We start from the raw sequence: 22,003 nt of genomic DNA on the forward strand, positions 1-22,003 counted from the left end.
TCTGGTGGTGTGGCTGGTGTTCCTGTCCCTGAGCTTGTGTGTGTGTGTGTGTGTGTGTGTGTGTGTGTGTGTGTGTGTATTTCCAGGTGTGTATCTGGTGGTGTGCCTGGTGTTCCTGTCCGTGAGCTTGAGTGAGAGTGCGCTGCTGCTTGCTCTGGGTCAGCATGACACTCACACCAGTGACCAGCCCAGTCCACTGTACAGAATGGCCCTGAGGATGAACTTACACCTGCCGCCACCAGAGGGCGCTCGTCAGCAACATGAGTCAAGTAGCAGGCGTGTCAAGAGAGGTGAGAACACCACCACAGTAAGGAGTACTCTTCTGGACACTCACAATGTGGCCACATCATTTCCTCATACTATTCCTACTGTTTTTTTTTTGTTTTTGTTTCGTTCAATCCCCTTAGTCCAGCTGTCTACTAAAACACAACATTATTCTGTATGGATTATACACCAGACCTATGTACAGTATGCATCTATGTAGGGATATGTATGTATGTATGTGCGCATGTATGTATGCATGTATGTATATATGTGTGCATGTATGTATGCATGTGTGTATACAGTATGTACGCGTATGTGTGTATTTATGTATGTGTGTATACAGAATGTATGCATGTACGTATGTGTGTGTGTATTTATATGTATGTGTGTATGTACTGTATGTATGTATGTATGTATGTATGTGTGTGTGTGTGTGTGTATGTATGTATGTATGTATGTATGTATGTGTCTGCATGTGTGAATGTATGTGTGTATGTATGCATGTATGTATGTGTCTGTATGTTTGTATGTATGTGTCTGTATGTGTGTATGTATGCATGTATGTATGTGTCTGTATGTTTGTATGTGTATGTATGTATGTATGTATGTATGTATGTATGTATGTATGTATGTGTCTGCATGTGTGAATGTATGTGTGCATGTATGTATGTGTCTGTATGTGTGTGTCTGTATGTATGTGTCTGTATGTATGTATGCATGCATGTGTGTATATATGTGTGCATGTATGTGTCTGTATGTGTGTATGTATGTATGTATGTATGTATGTATGTATGTGTCTGCATGTGTGAATGTATGTGTGCATGTATGCATGTATGTATGTGTCTGTATGTGTGTGTCTGTATGTATGTGTCTGTATGTGTGTATGTATGTATGTATGTGTATATGCATGTGTGTATATATGTGTGCATGTATGTATGCATGTGTGTATACAGTATGTACCCGTATGTGTGTATTTATGTATGTGTGTATACAGAATGTATGCATGTACGTATGTGTGTGTGTATTTATGTATGTATGTGTGTATGTACTGTATGTATGTATGTATATATGTATGCATGTACGTGTGTATGAACTGTATGTTTCATTCCTGGCAGGTTTACAGCGCTCCTTCAGTGTCGGCGAGGCCTGTGGGCGGGACTGTGTGGTGCGTGCCCTGGGGGAGGAGCTCGAGGACGTGGGCCGAGGGAGGTCGCGGCGTCTGAGCGTCTTGGCGCAGCTGGCGTAGCAGGGAGGCAGCTCCGTCCTGGATGGAGGCTGGACTCCGTCTGCTTCGGCCAGCTCGCCTGCTGGCGCTGGCCGTGTTCAGTCTGAGCCTGGGTCTTCTGTGGTCCACCAACCACTGACAGGGCTCAGGGCATGGAAAAGTGAATGGATGAGTAAATGACCAGTGAAAGGATGAATGAGTGACCAGTGAAAGAATGACTGAATGACCAGTGAAAGAAAGAATGAATGAATGAATGAATGAATGAATGAATGAATGAATAAATGAATGAATGAGTCACTAGATTAATTATTAAATAAATGGATGGATAAATTAATGAATGCTTAATCAAATCCTTGAATAGGGATACAAATTAACCATAGAATAAATGCATTAATAAAATGTGTGCTAAATGGTTATTGCATGAGTTTTGGTTGATCTATGACTGATGCCACACCATGCCTTATCTTGCTTTGTAAATTAGCCTGTAACCTCTTACTCCAAGACAGAAGTCACCCTCAACTTTCAAAAAGGTGGTTGTTTGCCACGACGCTGATTAAGAAGTTGATTTGTTGAACTGTAGTTAATCTAATTGGAGTTTGTGCGCGTTCACATAAAAGGGGCGGGTTGCAGCGCAAGTCACCACTTTCAATGATGACACGACCACCTTATTTTATGGATGAGGAATGCACAATTATTATAACAAGTTACGAGGAATTAAATCCCACTACAACAAAAATCAAATACGTCGGCAGCAAAGAAAGCAAGGCAAGGCTGTTGGCAATGTATTGAAGATCGGGGTAGGCTAAATGCCTAAAAGTAAAGTTTTATTTCCACATTGTTGGAGCTACATTAGTTTGCTTTCAGTAGTGGTAAGTTAGTTAATAATTTGATTATTATAATGATTTTGTTCACATTATTCTTTTGCTCATTTGTTTAGTTAATTGTTTTGATTTATATGTTTAGTCTTTATTTTTGGTTAATTACTATAATATTTGGTTTAGACACCTGGGGGCAGTAGTGGGCACAGGTAAAGGTGAATATAGGAAGAGACTTTCTAATGAGGAGACACAGCACTCAAAAAATACTCCATAGAAATGCATGGGGCTAGTTTGTCACGCCAATATGGCCGTTGTCTACACATATCCCACCCCTTCCTCGGCAAAACGTCGACATGTGAATACATTGAGCCAATCATGTGGTGTGATGTGAATACATTGAGCCAATCATATGGTGTGTTGTGAAGACATCGTGCCAATCATGTGTTGTGATCTCGCCGCTGGAGCAAGATTGGTGTCGCGGAAGCCTCCTTAAAGACGCAGCGCAGTTCGACCCAAAGACTGTGCCCGATGAGTGCCCATAAAACGTTGGTAAATGGCCGCCGAGTGGAGGGACTTGCCTAAAAGGACTTTGATATAGGTAGGAAGTAGGGGGAGGCCTGTATGCAGGCGGTATACTTCAAAAAAGTCATCTGCCAAGAAAAAGAAGAAGAAGAAGAAGGCCTGTATGCATCTGGGTGGTGGGCACATGGTTTTTTACCAGCGCGAGAGATGCCGTATATTGTTTGCTGCAGCTGGAACAAAATAAACCAGCCACAAAACCCGAATCCAGCCTGGAATTGATTGTAGCCTATGTCTTGCCTGCGTCACCTGCCCAGGGTGCCAGAAGTTGTCGTTTGAATGTTTGATTTAAGTTTAATTTTCTTTTGTTGACAAATGGCCACTACACACACGTTCTTATGTGTTACGGAAGATTAATAGCTTGCGGAATGTCACACCAAATAAGGAAGGCCTATAGTTAGAAATTGTGATAATAAAATATGTAGATTTTGGTAGTTTGGTCTTTATGTAGCCTTGACCATAGCTATCTAATAGGCTATTCATGGGTTTCATCAGGTCCCTTTCCACAGCTGTAGCAACTTAAGCACCTTAATTATCAATGCAGACTGCATGGTGCTTGATTAATACACCTGTGGAAAGGGACCTGATGAAACCCATGAATAGACATCTATAGCCATCTAGTAGGCTAGTCCTGAATAATATGCACATGAAATGACACGTGTTAAACTCACCTCAACAATGTCTTTTGCAATCATTTAACCCGCCATGGGCAATGCTAAAGTCACTGTTAGCCTACAAACAGTGCAGCATGCAAGACTATCGTTATTTTGAACTCTTATGAGACAAGGGAACACTTTTGTGTAGTCTGATGTGAAATGGGTCCTCTTTGGGGGGCGCTTTGCCTCTGCCATGACGCTCCTGTTCCTACTGAACTGAAACAGGCCAATCAGGATGCTCTCTGTCTTGAACAGGCACCCACGCACTACCTCGCTCTCTCTCTCTCTCTCTCCATCCCCGTCGTGTGCGCGCTACACTCATGCACACACGATTTGAAGTTTCGGTGTTGTGTGCGCGCTCTTGCTCGCTATCTCTAGATTCCGGGAGATTCTATCTAATTTGCGGGCATCAGGGAGCCGTTATCACTCCCTGAACTTCCGGGCGACTTGGGATGTCTGGCGGGAGGCTAAATCATCAGCTGAACTCATCTGCAAAAGAAGGGGGCGGTTACGTTAACTCCAGAGGTAAAGTAAACAGTCTAGCCAGTTAACATGAAAGCCAGTTACCGTATAACACCGGTAAGAAGGATCCTTAATGCCTCAGTCATCGAATGCCAACGTTTTCTTTGTGGATTATATTTGCACTGGACGTGAATCAGGCTGTTTTCTGGGATTTCCCTTTCGTTGGACTTTTGTCGAGGAGTTTGGATTTGTTTTCTGTTGAGGGACTGTGAGAGCGCAAATGCGTGCATTGATACTTTGGGTGCGCTCCCTGTGGTATGAACAGAACTCTGAGAACTGTTTATTTGTTTTCAAACGTACTTGTGCTTAAAATGGGCGTAGGTTTAGGGTGGGACGCTGGGGACTAGTCCCAATCAATATTTTAAGATGACAAAACTGTCCCCACCATTATTTTAGCGAACTCATTTGTGCTGCTATTTGGATCATTCCGACCATGGAGGTATTATATGATTCCGACGGCCAGTACCATGGCCAGGACGACAGTACAAGACACCCCGTCATTTGATTGGTTGAAAAACCGAAGGGGAGGGGTTATCTGAGCTACACGCAGGGAGATTGTCAAAGCACAGGCTTGCAGACAAGAGAGAGCGGGTGTGTCGAGGACAACGGTAAGTTACCAGGGCTGTCTGCCAATACATACCCCATGAAAGGCCAGAGTAAAACATTGTAATATTCCTTTTACCCTTCAGCATGTACATGTTTGCCCCTTTTTGTGCTTTGTAGATCAGCTATGCCACCCAAGAAGAAGAAAGGGGACATACAAAGCATTTTTATTATGCATGGTCTAAGTACGCAAAATAACTAGCCACACAAACTGGCAACTAGGCTACAACTGGTGACCAGGCTTTCAAATACAGATTCTACTGTGAAAAATAGCATTAACTATTAGGATATTACCCAGGATATTGTGAAAGCTAAACCTAGCTTCTGTAATCTTTCAACCAAGGTTAGGAGTCATATTGAATAGGGGTGCGCCGCACGGAATCGCATGCACAGTATATAAGTTACCATGTCACTGACTGTTAATTAGGGTACCAATTTTGCAGGTGCAATAAACAATTGATCCGAGACATTTTCCTGCTCCTGTATTCTGTTTAGGCTAATGTATTTGTGAATGTAGCCTGCACAATGCAAAGAAATAAAAAATAAACTATGGTGCATTTCCATACTCCTAGAAATGAACATTGCGAGGCACTTATCTCTTCTATGATTTCATCCCAGAAAGATTTTCTTTGACTTGTTAGTTTTTTGAAAATTTATTTTTTCTAATGTCATAGCTGTCATGGTTAATTGAATCCACATATCCTTGTGTAGCAGGGTAGCTTGTGCTTTCCCTGTTTCCCTCTGGCAGTTGCCAGATTGGAGGTGGGTACGTTAATGAAGGGGGCGGCCCCTACATTGAGTATATTTATACGGCTAGATATCAGCTGACAGTGCGTCTTCCGTTTTCCCATTGTCGCTGGAGGAGCTAGCTTCTGTGTTTGGGTGGCTTGCAGGCAGTTTGGTTTGGCCTTGCTGGAGCTAGGATTGGGGTGCATGTGCATGTGTGTGTGTGGGCTTTGGAATCTTGTGGTTGTGTGTATCTTGCAGTGGACCATTGGGACAGTATGCAGGGACCTCCCGCCTAGTACTAAGTGGAAGGCCCAGGGCTCTGCGTGCATAAAAGCTAAGTGTCCTACACATTATTGTATGCTATGTCCAGCTAGCCATTTTGTGACCTCCCTGCCCTCACTAAACATTGTTGCCCTTCTCTTTCTCTCTCCCTTGGTGTGTGTGGAAGATGGGAGCTGTTTGACCTCGAGCAGTGGGTCGGTGGTGGAGCCCTTCCCTCACTGGTCTTCTATTTTGTGTGCACATCCAGGGTTTTGCTTTCTTTTCTTTTGTATTTTGATCTTGCTGTGTTCACGTGTGGTGTGGTTTTGGACCCGCCCCCCTCTTCAGTCTACCCCTGCCGTGGTAAGCTACAGCCCTGTTTCTCCCCACACTACCCAGCTGAGTAGTCTCTCCAGGCCCTGCCGTGGTAAGCTACAGCCCTGTTTCTCCCCACACTACCCAGCTGAGTAGTCTCTCCGGGCCCTGCCGTGGTGAGCTACAGCCCTGTTTCTCCCCACACTACCCAGCTGAGTAGTCTCTCCGGGCCCTGCCGTGGTGAGCTACAGCCCTGTTTCTCCCCACACTACCCAGCTGAGTAGTCTCTCCGGGCCCTGCCGTGGTAAGCTACAGCCCTGTTTCTCCCCACACTACCCAGCTGAGTAGTCTCTCCGGGCCCTGCGCCCCCATGGTCCACACATATTATAACATATTATAACTGCTGCTCATATCCACTTACGTTTTAAGGAGTGATCACTCTGTTGGTACCTTGTCAATCTGTTAATACATTTTTTTTTTTTGTAAATCACGTCGTCAGTCTCTTGATGTATGCGAACCTGTGTCATTGGTTGAGAGTAACCACCCTTTAAAACTAAACTTCTTGGGGCGCAATCCCCTAGATGACGTAGTCGTCTAGAATCAATAACCCCTCAGCTCTGCCACATACGCATTATGCAATATTGTTTTCCACTGGCCTAAAACCGTGAGACTAAAAGCTAATTGCATTCACATTCTTCTTAAAGTGACCGGCACCCAATTAGACTTACACACCACAAATGTGATGATATTAAAGACAAGTGTAGCCTAATAATTTAAATATCAATATGATTCATTACTAAATATGTTTAGCTATTAGTAATTATGCAGATCATAATATACTATAAACAATTAACAAAATATATGAAGTTTATATGAATTCCAAAATATGAAATAGAAAGCTATGAACCATCACTTTCTGTGTGTGTGTGTGTGTGGAGGGTCAATCAAATTCTATGATCGCCACTGATGTGAATGATACACAATATTCAATATTACTGATGGTGTCAAGGTGGTGGTATTGAAACAATACTTTTGGTATCATGACAACAGGAGTTGGGGATGTGTCCCCACAGCTGAGACCAAACCTACGCCCTTGATAAAAACAACCTCAACTATATTTGAGGTGTCTTTCTCTATGTCCGTGAAAGAAACATTATGATTTATCTAGAGCCTCTAAAAGTCTGATTGCCACAACAACAATACACAAAATTGTCCAGGGGGTGACACCCATCCCCGATGAGTTTTAGGCTAAGCCCCGAATGTGTTTCAACTCGGTGACGCCCTTGATCAGAAGCATAACTAAAACCTTTTTTTTTTTTCCTTGTCTTTTTTTTTTTTTTTTTTTTTTTGGGGTTGCAGTATCTGTCCCCCAAATATTGGACACACAGCAACGCCCCTGCCCCTGCTTCCCTCTCCTCAGCTGATTTCCCCCTCTGCCATTGCCATGGAGATGACGTCATATTGCAGCACTGGGCAGGGCATGCCGCGTCAGGACAGACTGTCGAGTCAAGCCGAGTAGAGCGAGAGGGAATAAGAACAGACCGAGCACCACGTACAGCAGTTGACGGACGGACGCCGCTTAGCTACTCTATTATTTTCTCCGTGCTGAAGCTCTTTTAGGCCTAGCCTACCACATAACGCCAACATGCGTGAGATAGTGCACCTACAAGCCGGCCAATGCGGCAATCAGATCGGGGCTAAGGTAAGTTGTTTAAAACTCTCTTTCCCCGACAGTCCAGTACAATCCTCGCTTTAAAAATAGACGTCATTTGGGTAATCCCTCAATGACAATGCAGAAATGCGCTTAAACGGAATTTGCAGGAGACGTTGACATGCTCCTGTGGATATTTAAATGCTACTGGCACTACAAAGCCTCCTTTTACCGGCTGAAACCAGCTCCAGTCAGTCGGTGCGTGGCTGTTGTCGGTTGCCATCACGCATTTCGCAGTAGAAGACATCCACTTTGAAAGCCTTCTGGCAAGCGTAAACCACAGTAGAATACTGACTGTGGCAACCATCACCGTTTAACACAATCTTCTGTCTGTTGATGACGGCAACTGTAAATCAGAGAGCATTTTTTTGTCAGTCACCAGCCGGCATCTCTCCTGTCAACGGAGGTTATTGTATTGGCGGACCCGATGTGAGGGGAGGGGTGTGGCACAGCCTTGAACCGCGGATGTATCATGAGAATGTGCGTTCTTCACGCCAACTATATGTGTGGCGTACTTACATTTCCAATGTGTATCGTCAGTTGGCGACACTTAGAGGCAATGCAGCGCAACAACATTAGTTGATCACGAGTCTAGGCCTTTTTGCACAACATATTGTGAAATGTGGGCTATAAAAAATGATAACACTTCGAAGTAGGCCTATGTTTCTAGATAAATGGGCATGCAACATGCTATAATGACAACTGTAGTCTTATCAGAGGATATCAATAATTAAAAGGGAATGTGAAACCTATTTAGAGACAGCGACTATATTTAGTTCCACGATGGTTGATGACTGGCTTATCAAACATTTCAGATTTTGAATGATGAATGGGGTCGGCTTGCCCATGCCTTGAACATTTTCAGGGCGTTTCCCTTCATATCCGATAGTTTTCAGTAAAAAAATGCATATGGGACTGGATCATCCAAGTGAATAGCTATAGCCTGACTAATAAGCACGAATTGAAACTATTTCCCTTAGTGTAATTGACTGCATAGGCTACTTTGACTTTCCCCGAGTAAGCATTCGCATTATTGTGGCAAGGTGGCCTGGATCAACTGGGTTTATTCTATTTTGGGTGCGCAATGCGTGGTCTCTTACTTGGATACGATTCATTTAATGACTTTTTAAATTAATGCAGTTATTTTGTAATGGTCCAAATGCCACCAAGCCCCGTTATGCGAACCCTGTTACCTATTTGCAGACAGACCAATGTGTGTTAACTGTGTTAGTTAATCTAGAGTTGTGCGCGTTCACGGCGAATTTATAAAGGCATCATCTATTGAGAGTCGAACCCATGAGTGAAACCGGCGAAATGAAGAGCACCGTATTTTTCAGAGGCGGAGTAGCAAGTTCTCCTCGAGGCTTACGAGGAGGAGAGAACTGTAATAACAAAAAAGAGCAATACTTGAGCGTCTGCCAAGGAACGAGACCTTAGCTGCCAGAGAATAGCCTAACTGACCGTGTAAATGCGTAACTTTAGGATAGCCTATTCATGTCAAAAGCAAATTAAATAATTCAGTGGACATTCAGTATTGACTGCTTTAAATTATTATGCTTTCTTAACCTAGCCTACCTTGTCACAGATTGAGTGGGCCATAGACTCCTTGAGAATCCCAAATGTAATTTTCTATTTGAACGCTTGTTCTGCAGCTGTGGGCCAAGTTAAACCTTTGCGCTCCATCACCATAAGGGTGATGTCGGACGGCATGGGTAGCCTCTATCCCCCAGTAGCATACCCATCAAGTTCTCCTGTAATTGCACATATAACATTTAAGTCACAGCCTACACATTAATTAGTCTGTAGTGGATCTGATACTATTCTAGTAAGATGTAGGCCTGCCCTAACGCACCCTGTTGAAATGTGTCGCTCATAATTAGATTCCCGCGGTACATCCTGGCACCGTGTAGGCCTACTGGGCCCTGCCATTTCGCCTCCACGTTTGTGATAAGATGTGAAGCATCACATATCATCTGGCAATTATTAAAATAAAAATATGTTTTAAACACCAACACAATTAAGAGAACATCCAAATATAAGTGGCCTATGACCTATCCATTCGACCTTAAGGACAATCTGAAAAAGCCAAAGCCCGTTAATTGAAAGCTCGCCAGCTAAGAGCCTAATGTCGGTGCACATTTGGAAAATGTATGAAATAAGTGATGCTGACCTGCCAGTTGGTGAAACTACACTTTAATGATCCTCGTGGGTTTGTGTTCATGAAAACGAATGAAATTGCGCAGGAACTGCTTTAGCGCAAGGCAAACTTTACGCACCGACCGACAGCTTGCCGATATGTTCTGAGTCTCCAACACTACAAAAGCATCCAGTCGGAGAGCGATCGTCGTGTAGGCATAATTTGGAGAGAGGCAAAACGTGTAGCCTATTGAAAAACTATTTTATCCCAAATGCCATCAGCATTCATAACCTCAGTGACACGCATACCTGGCTGAGCTGTTATGTCGTCTATATTTAAACGTATTTGTTAATTTCCTATATGTTTTCCCTTTTTTGTACTATACTTGTTTTAATTACATCTTCAGTGTGTCTGAGATGTTTGTCCATCAGTTTATGTCTGGTGAGCCAAAGACTGTCCACTACGGTGTAGGTTAGGCTAGCTAAGATTTATTTTATTCTATTCTAATCCACATGCGTAATGTAGGGATGGAGAATGCTTTTCAAGCCAAATTTAGGATTCAGCGGAAACACTTTAGCGCTCTTGAAAAATTCATTTGGAAAATAAATGATATGCTATGTCGTGGTCTTATCGCCCTCTTACGGTGAATTGCACGGATAAATATGATTCTGTGCTTCTTCGTCAATAGGACCTCCGTAAAAATGAAACGTCATTGTGTGACAAGTGTAAAAATAGCGGCCTGGTTGAACATGCACTGAAATAACCGAACATAATTTAATATAATCTGAACAAAACCTACCCCCTACCAGGTTAAGTTCAGAGCTTATGTTACCAGTTACTTACATAGACTGACATTTTTGAGCTTTCTGGAACTGAAATCCCAGGTTAACCGTTTACTCTGGGTTTACATACCCAGCTAAGCCAGTAAACCTGCTTTCTGGACCCCCCAGGTTGTCATGTACACAGTGTTTTGGTAGGAATTCCACATAATTCTTTGTACATGAGGCCCAAGGTCTGGAAAGAGGCCTATTTTTAGGTGGGAAACCATACGCAATTTGAACCAGTTTGCAGTAATACAGAAGTAATAATAAACATGTGGTTCCGTTAAACCATGAATTTGTGTATTTTGTATAATGCTGCAAAACATTGGATTTTTTGACTCAAAAAACTAATCGTTAGGCCTACAAGGAAAGCTTTGCTCAACCCCCTTCTCTCTCTGTCTCATTCTATTTCTCTCGCTCCTCTGTTTCTTCAGTTCTGGGAGGTGATTAGCGATGAGCATGGTATTGACCCCACAGGAACATATCATGGCGACAGTGACCTGCAGCTGGACAGGATCAATGTCTACTACAACGAAGCCTCAGGTGAGCACCATGGTAACAGGCAATCAACTCCTCCACCATATAGTGCATCCATACACGTCCCCTCCACTTTCCACGCATGCGCACACACACACACACACACACACACACACACACACACACACACACACTCACCTACCAAGAGAGGCACCAGGTGAACCCACACCCATATGCACACATACACACAGTGTTGGTAAATATCTGAATACATGTATTCCAGATTACGTATTTAAACTAGAAAATGTAATTCCAGGGACTTACCAGTGCATGAAAATGCAAAACATATGATGTAAAATATCATATACAGAGTAAAAACAGACAATGCAAAGATGGTAGCAATGTTGTTGCTAGGGTATATATGATGGTTGCTATGCCAAATGAAGTGGTTGCTCTGCTGTTGCTCTTAAAATAAAGGTACGTACTTCTTCTTGGGACAACCAGTCTTGGAAAACACTTTTCCATTTACATCGGGATTTTGCAAACATGTGTCAGAGTCAATAAAATGAGCCCTGCATGAGTAACGAAATTGACAAGAAGCATGCTACACTCGACATCCAAACAGTATTCTAACGTTAGCTTTGAGATACTGCTTGATTGCATAACTTAACTTCTTCATTGCATAACTTATCTTAGTTTAGTCTCCTCAATGTACTATGTTGTGATGAGACCTTAGCAGAGTTAACTTTAATGCAGCAGTTTTGAACAAATCTGTGCAGCATTGTCACAATGCTAAGTGGATTTAATAGCAATTTAGCCCGCCATCTTCTATGCAATGCTTTTATGTGGCAACAACAATCGTTAATGTTTTGTTGAATGCACATGCAGAGGAGGGGCAGCGGGCTCCTTACGAGAGAGAGCGGGGCGGGGCAAGGAAAGGCTGCGTGCCTAAAAAAAAGCACAGCTCAATGAAAGGATTTTATCTTTTCTTTAATTTATCTTTAATTTGAACAGTATAACATAGAATATTAATGTGTGTTAAACTAGAAAATGTAATTCCAGGGACTTACCAGTGCATGAAAATGCAAAACATATGATGTAAAATATCATATACAGAGTAAAAACAGACAATGCAAAGATGGTAGCAATGTTGTTGCTAGGGTATATATGATGGTTGCTATGCCAAATGAAGTGGTTGCTCTGCTGGTTGCCAGGGTAATCATGTTGGTTGATATGGTGGTTGCTAGGTTGAGACTGTAATGGTGGTTGCTAGGTTGTTGATAAGGTAAATCATATGGTTAGTGTTGCTAGGGTACATATGGTGATTGCTATTCAAAATAAAGCAGTTGCTAGGGTAATCATGTTGGTTGCTATGGTGGTTACTAGGTTGACATTATACAGATGGTTGCTATGTTGTTGCCAGGGTAATTAAGATGGTTGCTAGGGTGTTACTAGGGTAGTTGTGGTGGTTGCTATAGTAATTCAAGTGGTTGTTAGGCTGTTTGCTAGGGTTATCATGTTGGTTGCTATGTTAGTTGCTAGGTTGTCATTGTGGAAGTGGTTGATTGGTTGTTGTTAGGGTACTTGAGGTGGTTGCTAGGCTGTTGCTAGATTAGTTGTGGTGGTTGCTAAGCTGTTGCTAGGGTAGTTATGGTGGTTGCTATGCTGGTTGCTAGGTTAATCATATTGGTTGTTATGTTGGTTGCTAGGTTGTCATGGTTGATAGGGCAATTTTGAGGTGGTTGATTGGCTGTTGCTAGGTTAGTTGTGGTGGCTGTTATGCTGGTTGCTAGGGTTAATCGTGATTGGTTGCTAGATTTTAACCTGTGGAAGTGGCTGCTAGGCTGTTGCTAGGGTATTTCACATGGTTGCCAGGCTGCCGCTAGGGCAATTTGAGGTGAATGCTATGCAGGTTGCTAGGTTAATCATGTTGGATGCTAAGTGGTGGTTGCTAAGCTGTTGCTAGGGTAGTTATGGTGGTTGCTATGCTGGTTGCTAGGTTAATCATATTGGTTGTTATGTTGGTTGCTAGGTTGTCATGGTTGATAGGGTACTTGAGGTGGTTGATTGGCTGTTGCTAGGTTAGTTGTGGTGGCTGTTATGCTGGTTGCTAGGTTAATCGTATTGGTTGCTAGATTTTAACTGTGGAAGTGGTTGCTAGGCTGTTGCTAGGGTATTTCACATGGTTGCTAGGCTGCTGCTAGGGTACTTGAGGTGAATGCTATGCAGGTTGCTAGGTTAATCATGTTGGATGCTATGTCGGTTGCTAGGTTTTAACTGTGAAAGTGGTTGCTAGGCTGTTGCTAGGGTATCCATGGTGGCTACTATCAGAAATAAATTAGTTACTATAATGGTTTGCTAGTATAATATGTTGGTTGCTATGGAAACTGACATAGATGCTTTATTTCAATGGTTGCTATGTTGGTTGCTAGGTAGGTGGTGGTTTAATATAGTTGACTGGAGGCATAGTTGATGATAACTGACAGTTGGAATGGCTGAACAGTTAAATAGTTGAGTAGATTAAAGCTGCAGTTGGCAAGTCTGACAGATTGAGGGGACTTAGCAAAAACTCTCATGCCCCTTAGCAAAAACTCTCATACTACCACCGAGCACCCTCTCATCGAGTTTGTGCTCATCAGTGTGCACCAGACTGCACCAGGGGTAATTGAGTGCCTGTCACTTTAAGGCGTTCGTGAGGGAACCCTTGTAACAGTTAAAAGCAGTTAAAAGGCTGCTGATGTGTGGATGCAATTCATAATGTTTTCTATGTAGTTAGTTAAAATAAAGGTACGTACTTCTTCTTGGGACAACCAGTCTTGGAAAACACTTTTCCATTTACATCGGGATTTTGCAAACATGTGTCAGAGTCAATAAAATGAGCCCTGCATGAGTAACGAAATTGACAAGAAGCATGCTACACTCGACATCCAAACAGTATTCTAACGTTAGCTTTGAGATACTGCTTGATTGCATAACTTAACTTCTTCATTGCATAACTTATCTTAGTTTAGTCTCCTCAATGTACTATGTTGTGATGAGACCTTAGCAGAGTTAACTTTAATGCAGCAGTTTTGAACAAATCTGTGCAGCATTGTCACGATGCTAAGTGGATTTAATAGCAATTTAGCCCGCCATCTTCTATGCAATGCTTTTATGTGGCAACAACAATCGTTAATGTTTTGTTGAATGCACATGCAGAGGAGGGTAGCGGGCTCCTGGCGACGAGAGGCGGGCGGGGCAAGGAAAGGCTGCGTGCCTAAAAAGCACAGCTCAATGAAAGGATTTTATCTTTTCTTTAATTTATCTTTAATTTGAACAGTATAACATAGAATATTAATGTGTGGCGGCCAGTTTTGATTTCATGGTGCCCCGCCACAGATTAGTCAACGTATGGGAAACACTGCAGTTGTTGGATAAATATGTTCAACTGAACAACAAATTAACAGCTAAGCCTACAATCAAGTCATTTTACGCCACAACATACCACTCATATAAACGTAGTTCAACACGAAGGCTAAGTTTCAGCCAGTGACTGTTTGCCATAGAAGGCCATTTCCCTCGTCAGGCCAGCTATCGCTAGAAAAGGCGGCTGACAATTTGAGTGTGAAGGCTTAGCACGCTGCCACTGCACACAACCGCGAACCTAGAAACATTCCCGAGGTCTAGCTAACGTAATATAACTTACCTACTGAATCCTCGGTTATCACTTAATCAAGTTATGAACTTACTAGACGTAATACCAATATTATCAAGCTAACTAGAACGCAACATTCTCTCTAGACATAGCAGCTACAAGTGTGTTGCTAATTGATGGCAGCTAATGCCAGCTTGCTTGCTTACTTGTCTAGCCGAGTCGTTAAAAACAGACTTCACATAGATACTCCATTCATATAGAAAATACAAATTAATTGTAACTTACATTGGGTGTGGTAGGAAAATGTCTGTTTCGTCGTAGTTTGTTGGATGAAGCAGACACCAAGAACTTAAACTGTCTTGGAGAGAATTGAGCAGTGTGGTTCAAAAGCGATTAATTACAGGATGTGTAGTAAGTTTAGGGAGCGCCTGATTGTATGCAGGTGGACCCGCACCTGATTATTTTAAGACCCTTCTAAATGAGCCCCCATTGTGATGTCATACAGAGAAAAATATGTTTTTTTACATTTTTAATCCCCTATTTCTCAAAAAGTACAAACTTTTTAAAAAATCTGAATATAATATATGATAACTCTCTTGTCCAACTCCAGACCTACACAACGGTTATTTCAACATGTCTGTACGTTAAGCGGTTAGAGTCGCATTCATTCTTGAAAAGGTAAAAAGAAAAGGTTATAATAAGAAGAAGCCAGGAGATTTCAAGATAGTGGATTCCATCCATAATTTTTTTTAACCACACAATGCAGCCTATGTATCTTAGTTGTGACTCACTATGACTCACTTGTCAAGGACATCATCTCTGTCTCCATCCCCAGCACCACGGATCTTCTAATAGGTCTACAGGGAACGCCATCTCCCATGTCTTGCACACCGCTCTCAGCCACGTTGACAAGAGGAATGGTAACTACATGAGACTGCTGTTCATAGACTACAGCTCAGCTTTTAATACAATATCCCCCTCTAGACTATTTTACAAGTTGGGTGACTTGGGCCTGAGCAGTGGTCTATGTGTATGGGTCTTGGACTTCCTCACAGGCAGATCCCAGGCTGTGAGAATAGGGGAACACGTCTCCAGCTCCATCTCCCAAATCACCGGTGCTCCACAAGGGTGTGTGCTTAGCCCACTGCTGTACTCCCTGTACACGTATGACTGTGCAGCCATGCACAGCTCCAACTCCGTCATGAAATTTGCGGATGATACAGTAGTGCTGGGGTCCATCTGAAACTATAACAAGACTGCCTATAGGGAGGAGGCATCATGGTGCCAGACTAACTGCCTCCAACTTAATATCAACAAAACAAAGGAGCTTGTGGTGGATTTCAAGAGGGGTCAGCACTCCTATGCCCCCCTCTACATATACAGGGCCCCAGTAGAACGTGTGAGCTGTTTTAAATATCTGCGTGTCACCATCTCTGAGGACCTAACTTGGTCTGCTCACACCCAGACTATGGCCAAGAAGGCAAATCAGTGCCTGTACCATCTAAGGCAGCTGAGGAAGTTTGGAGCCTCCCCAGCCATTTTAAGATCTTTTTACTCTGCCACTGTGGAGAGTATCCTGACAGAGAGTATGGCAGCGTGGTATGGCAACAGCTGTGAGAAGCACAGAAAGGCCCTCCAAAGGGTGATCCGTGCTGCTTCCATCCCTGAACGAACTCCATCAGAAGAGATGTTGGAGTAGGACTATCTAGATTTTAAAGGACATCTCCCACCCCTGCAGCAGCCTATTTCAGCTGCTGATTTTAAAGGACACCTCCCTGAACGAACTCCATCAGAAGAGATGTTGTAGTAGGACTATCAGGATTTTAAAGGACACCTCCCTGAACGAACTCCATCAGTAGAGATGTTGGAGTAGGACTATCTAGATTTTAAAGGACACCACACACCCCGGCAGCAGCCTATTTCAGCTGCTGAAATCAGGCAATTGATTAAGGAGCATCATGACTAACACAGAAAGACTCAGGAGGAGTTTTTATCCACAAGCTGTTAGGCTCCTGAATCAAAACATGACATGCATCTCCCTTATGAACTGCACAATGCACCTTGCACTTTAAGCCCTGGATCTACTTTTAGTGAGCACTTTTAGTTAGTTACAAGGTTTTATTGTATTTATGGGTAGGGGTAGTCTGGGGGGTATATCTTTTATCTTTATTTTAGCTTCTTATTTATTCATGTTTTAAACTAAACTTTTATTCTTTAACTTATTACACTTAGTATGTGATAGCACAGTTGGAGTGGCTCCTTTCTCTTTCCCTCCGTTTATATTGATAGCCTAAATGGAAAAACCTCTCAGGGAATGTAGAATGTAAGCCAATAGGGCCTAGCCAGCTTGTTTTAGGTCAGTATAGGTTCTTGTTTCTTGACAGGGTGTTTTGCAAAAAAGTTGAAATTCATTATAATCTGTGTATACTTTGTTTGATATTTGGTAGCCTTTTAGCCTATACAGACAAAGGATTGCTGTTGCTGTCACTGCACACTCACACTCTCTCTCTCACGCGCGCACACACACACACAAACACATGCTCAAGAGAGGGAACAGGACCCCACACACACACACACACACACACACACACACACACACACACACACACACACACACACACACACACTGTGTCCCTCTTTCACACACACACATGTGTATTTTGTGAGTGACCTACACAAATAGTCAGATGTGTGTGTTTGTGTTCTCAGGAGGTAAATACGTTCCACGTGCCATCCTGGTTGACCTGGAACCTGGAACCATGGACTCCGTCCGCTCTGGACCTTTTGGGCAGATCTTCAGGCCCGACAACTTTGTGTTTGGTATGCCTTGCTTGTTCCAATAAACAAATTCTACTAGTCACAGAGATGGGAATTATCTAAAGTAAAATAAAATATTGTCCATCGTCTTACACTAGGGGCTGGCTTCCTGCAGCAATTTAGCCCCTCACCAGTGGTTCCCTGGCTTGGTAAAATGATGATGATGATGATGATGATGATGATGATATTAACAATAATATTTTTCTTTATTCTTTATTTGTTCTGTTATTATTTCCAGCATGTCACATTCCTTCTCTTGTTTACATGTTGATGGTGTTTAATGCACCAGTCTAAGTTTAATTTCATTGCTGGTTACACCCTTTGGGAATTTTGGAAACTGGCATCCATGGGATCCTTTCCAGACGGACCTGCAGAGTAAATTCATATTTGCCAACAGGTTTGTATCAGGGTTGTGCACAATTCGAATTGCAATTCTGCTTTCTGTTTGCTACCTCAATTGAAATACAAGTGAAATTCAAGAATTTAATTGGAATTTAAGAGCCCGTTTCAATTCAATTCTGGAATTTTGCACAAGCCTGGTTTGTATGGGTTCACCCAGGCTACGTGTTCACGTTTTAATCTGAACATAGCTCCACATGCTAAGATGCTAACTGTTAACCAGGTTTCTCACCCCTCTTCTGCTTCCCATTCAGGTCAGAGAGGTGCCAGAAATAAAGAATAATTAAATTCATATTCTTCTTTTACAATGTGCTATGCTAAGACATGTTTCCAGCATGTTACATTCCTCCTCTTGTTCACATGTTGACATGTTTTACCCTGAAAATGGCTCCACATGCTAAAGATGCTAGCATGCTAAAGTTTTATGCTAAGTAGGCTTCTCATTCCTGCTCTGCTTTCCATTCAGGTCAGAGTGGTGCCGGAAACAACTGGGCCAAGGGCCACTATACAGAGGGGGCCGAGCTGGTTGACTCAGTGATGGACGTGGTCAGGAAGGAGGCTGAGAGCTGCGACTGCCTCCAGGGCTTCCAGCTGACGCATTCTCTGGGTGGCGGCACGGGATCTGGCATGGGCACGCTGCTGATCAGCAAGATCCGCGAGGAGTACCCCGACCGCATCATGAACACCTTCAGTGTGGTGCCCTCGCCCAAGGTGTCCGACACAGTGGTGGAGCCCTACAACGCCACGCTCTCCGTCCATCAGCTGGTGGAGAACACCGACGAGACCTTCTGCATCGACAACGAGGCGCTCTACGATATCTGCTTCCGCACGCTCAAGCTGACCAACCCCACGTACGGCGACCTGAACCACCTGGTGTCGGCCACCATGAGCGGAGTGACCACCTGCCTGCGCTTCCCCGGCCAGCTCAACGCCGACCTCCGCAAGCTCGCCGTCAACATGGTGCCCTTCCCCCGTCTGCACTTCTTCATGCCGGGCTTCGCCCCGCTCACCAGCAGGGGGAGCCAGCAGTACCGCGCCCTGTCCGTGCCCGAGCTGACCCAGCAGATGTTCGACTCCAAGAACATGATGGCCGCCTGCGACCCGCGCCACGGGCGCTACCTCACGGTGGCCGCTATCTTCCGCGGCCGCATGTCCATGAAGGAGGTGGACGAGCAGATGCTCAACGTCCAGAACAAGAACAGCAGCTACTTCGTGGAGTGGATCCCCAACAACGTCAAGACGGCCGTCTGCGACATCCCGCCCCGGGGGCTCAAGATGTCCGCCACCTTCATCGGCAACAGCACCGCCATCCAGGAGCTGTTCAAGCGCATCTCTGAGCAGTTCACCGCCATGTTCCGCCGCAAGGCCTTCCTGCACTGGTACACGGGCGAGGGCATGGATGAGATGGAGTTCACAGAGGCCGAGAGCAACATGAACGACCTGGTGTCCGAGTACCAGCAGTACCAGGACGCCACCGCCGAGGAGGGCGAGTTCGAGGAAGATGCCGAGGAGGAGTTGGCCCATGCCTAGACTCCCCTCTACTCTCTCCTCTATACTCCTCTTGTCTCCTCTCCTCTCCTCTCCTCACATTTATCTCCTCTCTCCTCTCCTCCCCTTTCCTCCTATCTCTCTCCTCTCCTGTCTCCTCCCATCTCTCTCCTCTTCTGTCCTCTCCTCTCCTCCCATCTCTCTCCTCTCCTCTCTCCTCCCCTCTCTCTCCTCTTCTGTCCTCTCCTCTCCTCCCCTTTCCTCCCAACTCTCCTCTCCTCTCCTCCCCTCTCTCCTCTCCTCCCATCTCTCTCCTCTCCTCCTTTATCTCTTCTCATCTCTTCTCCTCTTTTTCTGTCTGGCTCCCCTTTTCTCCTCTCCTGTCTCTCTCCTCTCCTCTTTCTCATCATCTCTTTAGTTTCCTTCTGTTCTTGTGTGCAGTTTGGATATGTTTCCAGTCTTTTTTCCCCCCACCCCCTCCGCCTCATGTTGTCTGGTTGTTTTGGTGGTTACAGTCTATGTTGTGATTGAGTTAGAGATTAGTTGTGCTTGTGCTGAAGCACTGGTCATTCCACTGGAAAGCACACACACACACCAGGCTTGTGCAAAATTCCAGAATAAAGATCTGAAACTGGCTCTTAAATTCCAATTAAATTCTTGAATTTCACTTGCATTTCAATTGAGGTAGCAAACAGGAAGCAGAATTGCGATTCGAATTGTGCACAACCCTGACACACACACACACACACGCACACACACACACACACACACACACACACATACTCACTAGTTCATAACCTTCAAAATATTCAAAATATGCCACGTCAGTGTGTTGGCCCACTGCAGCTGTCTGATTACCACACACACACAATCCCTGTTACTGCTTGCAGCCTCTTCATATGTCTTCATAATGTGATGAAGATGAGTTGCGTGCACCCTCATCATCCTCTCTTCCCACTCATCTTCACAAGCAGTCACACACGACTGGAACAACTAGACAGCCATTTGTAATCCCACACATACACATGATTGGAACAACTAGACACAGATTGAATAAAAGTCGTGGATATAAATAAACCACTGTCTGATGTGTTATTTATTCATTATTATTATTATTATTATTATTATTATTATTATTAAGTAGTAGTAGTAGTTGTCATTATGTTTTCCTTATAAATTTAGCCATGCTGTAATATTATATTATGTTCTTATAAATTTTCCTTTTGTGTAACCATACTGTACCTCATAATGGCACGTCAAATAACTGAATACTATTATTATTATTATTATTATATATTATTATTAGTCTAGTTAGTTGAATATCAATCATTTGTATTTAACATGGCTCCAAATAAGTTGTAGAAAATCATCCAGAAAACAACTTCAGTATTTTTTATTATGATTGACAGCCGTGTTCAAAGCCGTCGTACACTGCATAATAGGGAACGTGAGCTGGACCATCGTGAGACAGGTTCGTTTTTCATGATGTGTTGACCAAGACTACGGCCATGTGGTGCAAAGAAACAGACAGGCAAGACTTATGAAAGCTGATTCCTTTTGTTTGACACACCTTTTTTGTAATTGTGAATATGATATGGCGTGTCTGTCAAGCTTGTACTAATTGCATTTCTGTGAAATGTAGTAGACAGTGGGTGGCATTGTTTAGCAGTTTAGAGCTAGCTGACTGTCTCCTCTAAACATCCGCAATAAAAGGTTGTGTGTGTGTGTGTGTGTGTGTGTGTGGGGGGGGGTTACCTACAAAGGTGCAAAACATATTTTAATTATTTTCTGAAGGCATCTGTGTGTGTATGTGTGTGCGTGCATGTTTGTGTGTGTGAGAGAGATCTGTTTGTTTGTTGTGTGTGTGAGAGAGAGAAAGAGACAGAGCATTTGAGAGAAAAAGGAAGTCTAGTTCTACTCCTCACTTCCTCTGCAGGAGGGCTAAAAAGAGGAGTGTACTTAACCACCAACATATAAACGAGCGAGAAAGAGAGGGGGAGGGAGGGAGAGAGAAGGGGTAGTGATAATGACAGAGGAAGATATAGAAAATGACAGGATGAAAGACAATGAGAGAGAGAGAGAGACACAGAGAGAGAGAGAGGTGAAAAAGAGGATAAGAAAAGAATGAGCTTTCACTCCAGTGAATGAATGGTCCTTTCTCTGCACAACACATGACAGTCAGACTCCGATGCACACAAACACACATCTAGTGAGCGTTCACTCAGTGAATGGTCCTTTCTCTGCATGATACAGGAGACGCAGAGGAAGGCCAAAGAGTGGAGAAATGAACACATGAATGTCAGACCTACCATCCACTACGCACACACACACACACTCACACACCAGACCAGGCCACATGTCAGAAAACAGAACAAGATATTTAAATGAATTGAGGAGAAAGATAAAGTGGGTCAGATTTCTTACTGACCTCTTCAGTCATGTTGCAAATAGGGAAGGATGTAATGTGTGTGTGTCTGTCTGTCTGTGTGTGTGTGTGTGTGTGTGTGTGTGTGTGTGACAGAGAGAGGGAGAGAGCTAGAGAGTGAA

At 43.6% G+C, this 22,003-nt stretch overlaps 2 protein-coding genes across 2 annotated transcripts in view; both read left to right on the forward strand.

Annotated features, from left to right (window-relative positions):
• Window positions 1-1,510, forward strand: part of LOC125298258 (5-hydroxytryptamine receptor 3A-like) — a 7,192-nt gene extending 5,682 nt beyond the window's left edge. The window contains exons 8-9 of the mRNA XM_048248961.1: window positions 87-290; window positions 1,380-1,510. Of these exons, the coding sequence (XP_048104918.1) occupies window positions 87-290; window positions 1,380-1,510 (335 nt within the window). The remainder of the gene's footprint in view (window positions 1-86; window positions 291-1,379) is intronic.
• Window positions 1,511-7,445: 5,935 nt separating this feature from the next.
• Window positions 7,446-19,551, forward strand: LOC125298414 (tubulin beta-4B chain-like). Its single transcript, XM_048249123.1, has 4 exons — window positions 7,446-7,674; window positions 11,076-11,184; window positions 17,462-17,572; window positions 18,435-19,551. The coding sequence occupies exons 1-4, from the start codon at window positions 7,618-7,620 to the stop codon at window positions 19,496-19,498; spliced, it is 1,341 nt and encodes a 446-aa protein (XP_048105080.1). The 5' UTR covers window positions 7,446-7,617; the 3' UTR covers window positions 19,499-19,551.
• Window positions 19,552-22,003: the final 2,452 nt, after the last annotated feature.

This window comes from Alosa alosa, chromosome 7 (genome assembly GCF_017589495.1).
Source record: "Alosa alosa isolate M-15738 ecotype Scorff River chromosome 7, AALO_Geno_1.1, whole genome shotgun sequence".
Taxonomy (NCBI): domain Eukaryota; kingdom Metazoa; phylum Chordata; class Actinopteri; order Clupeiformes; family Clupeidae; genus Alosa; species Alosa alosa.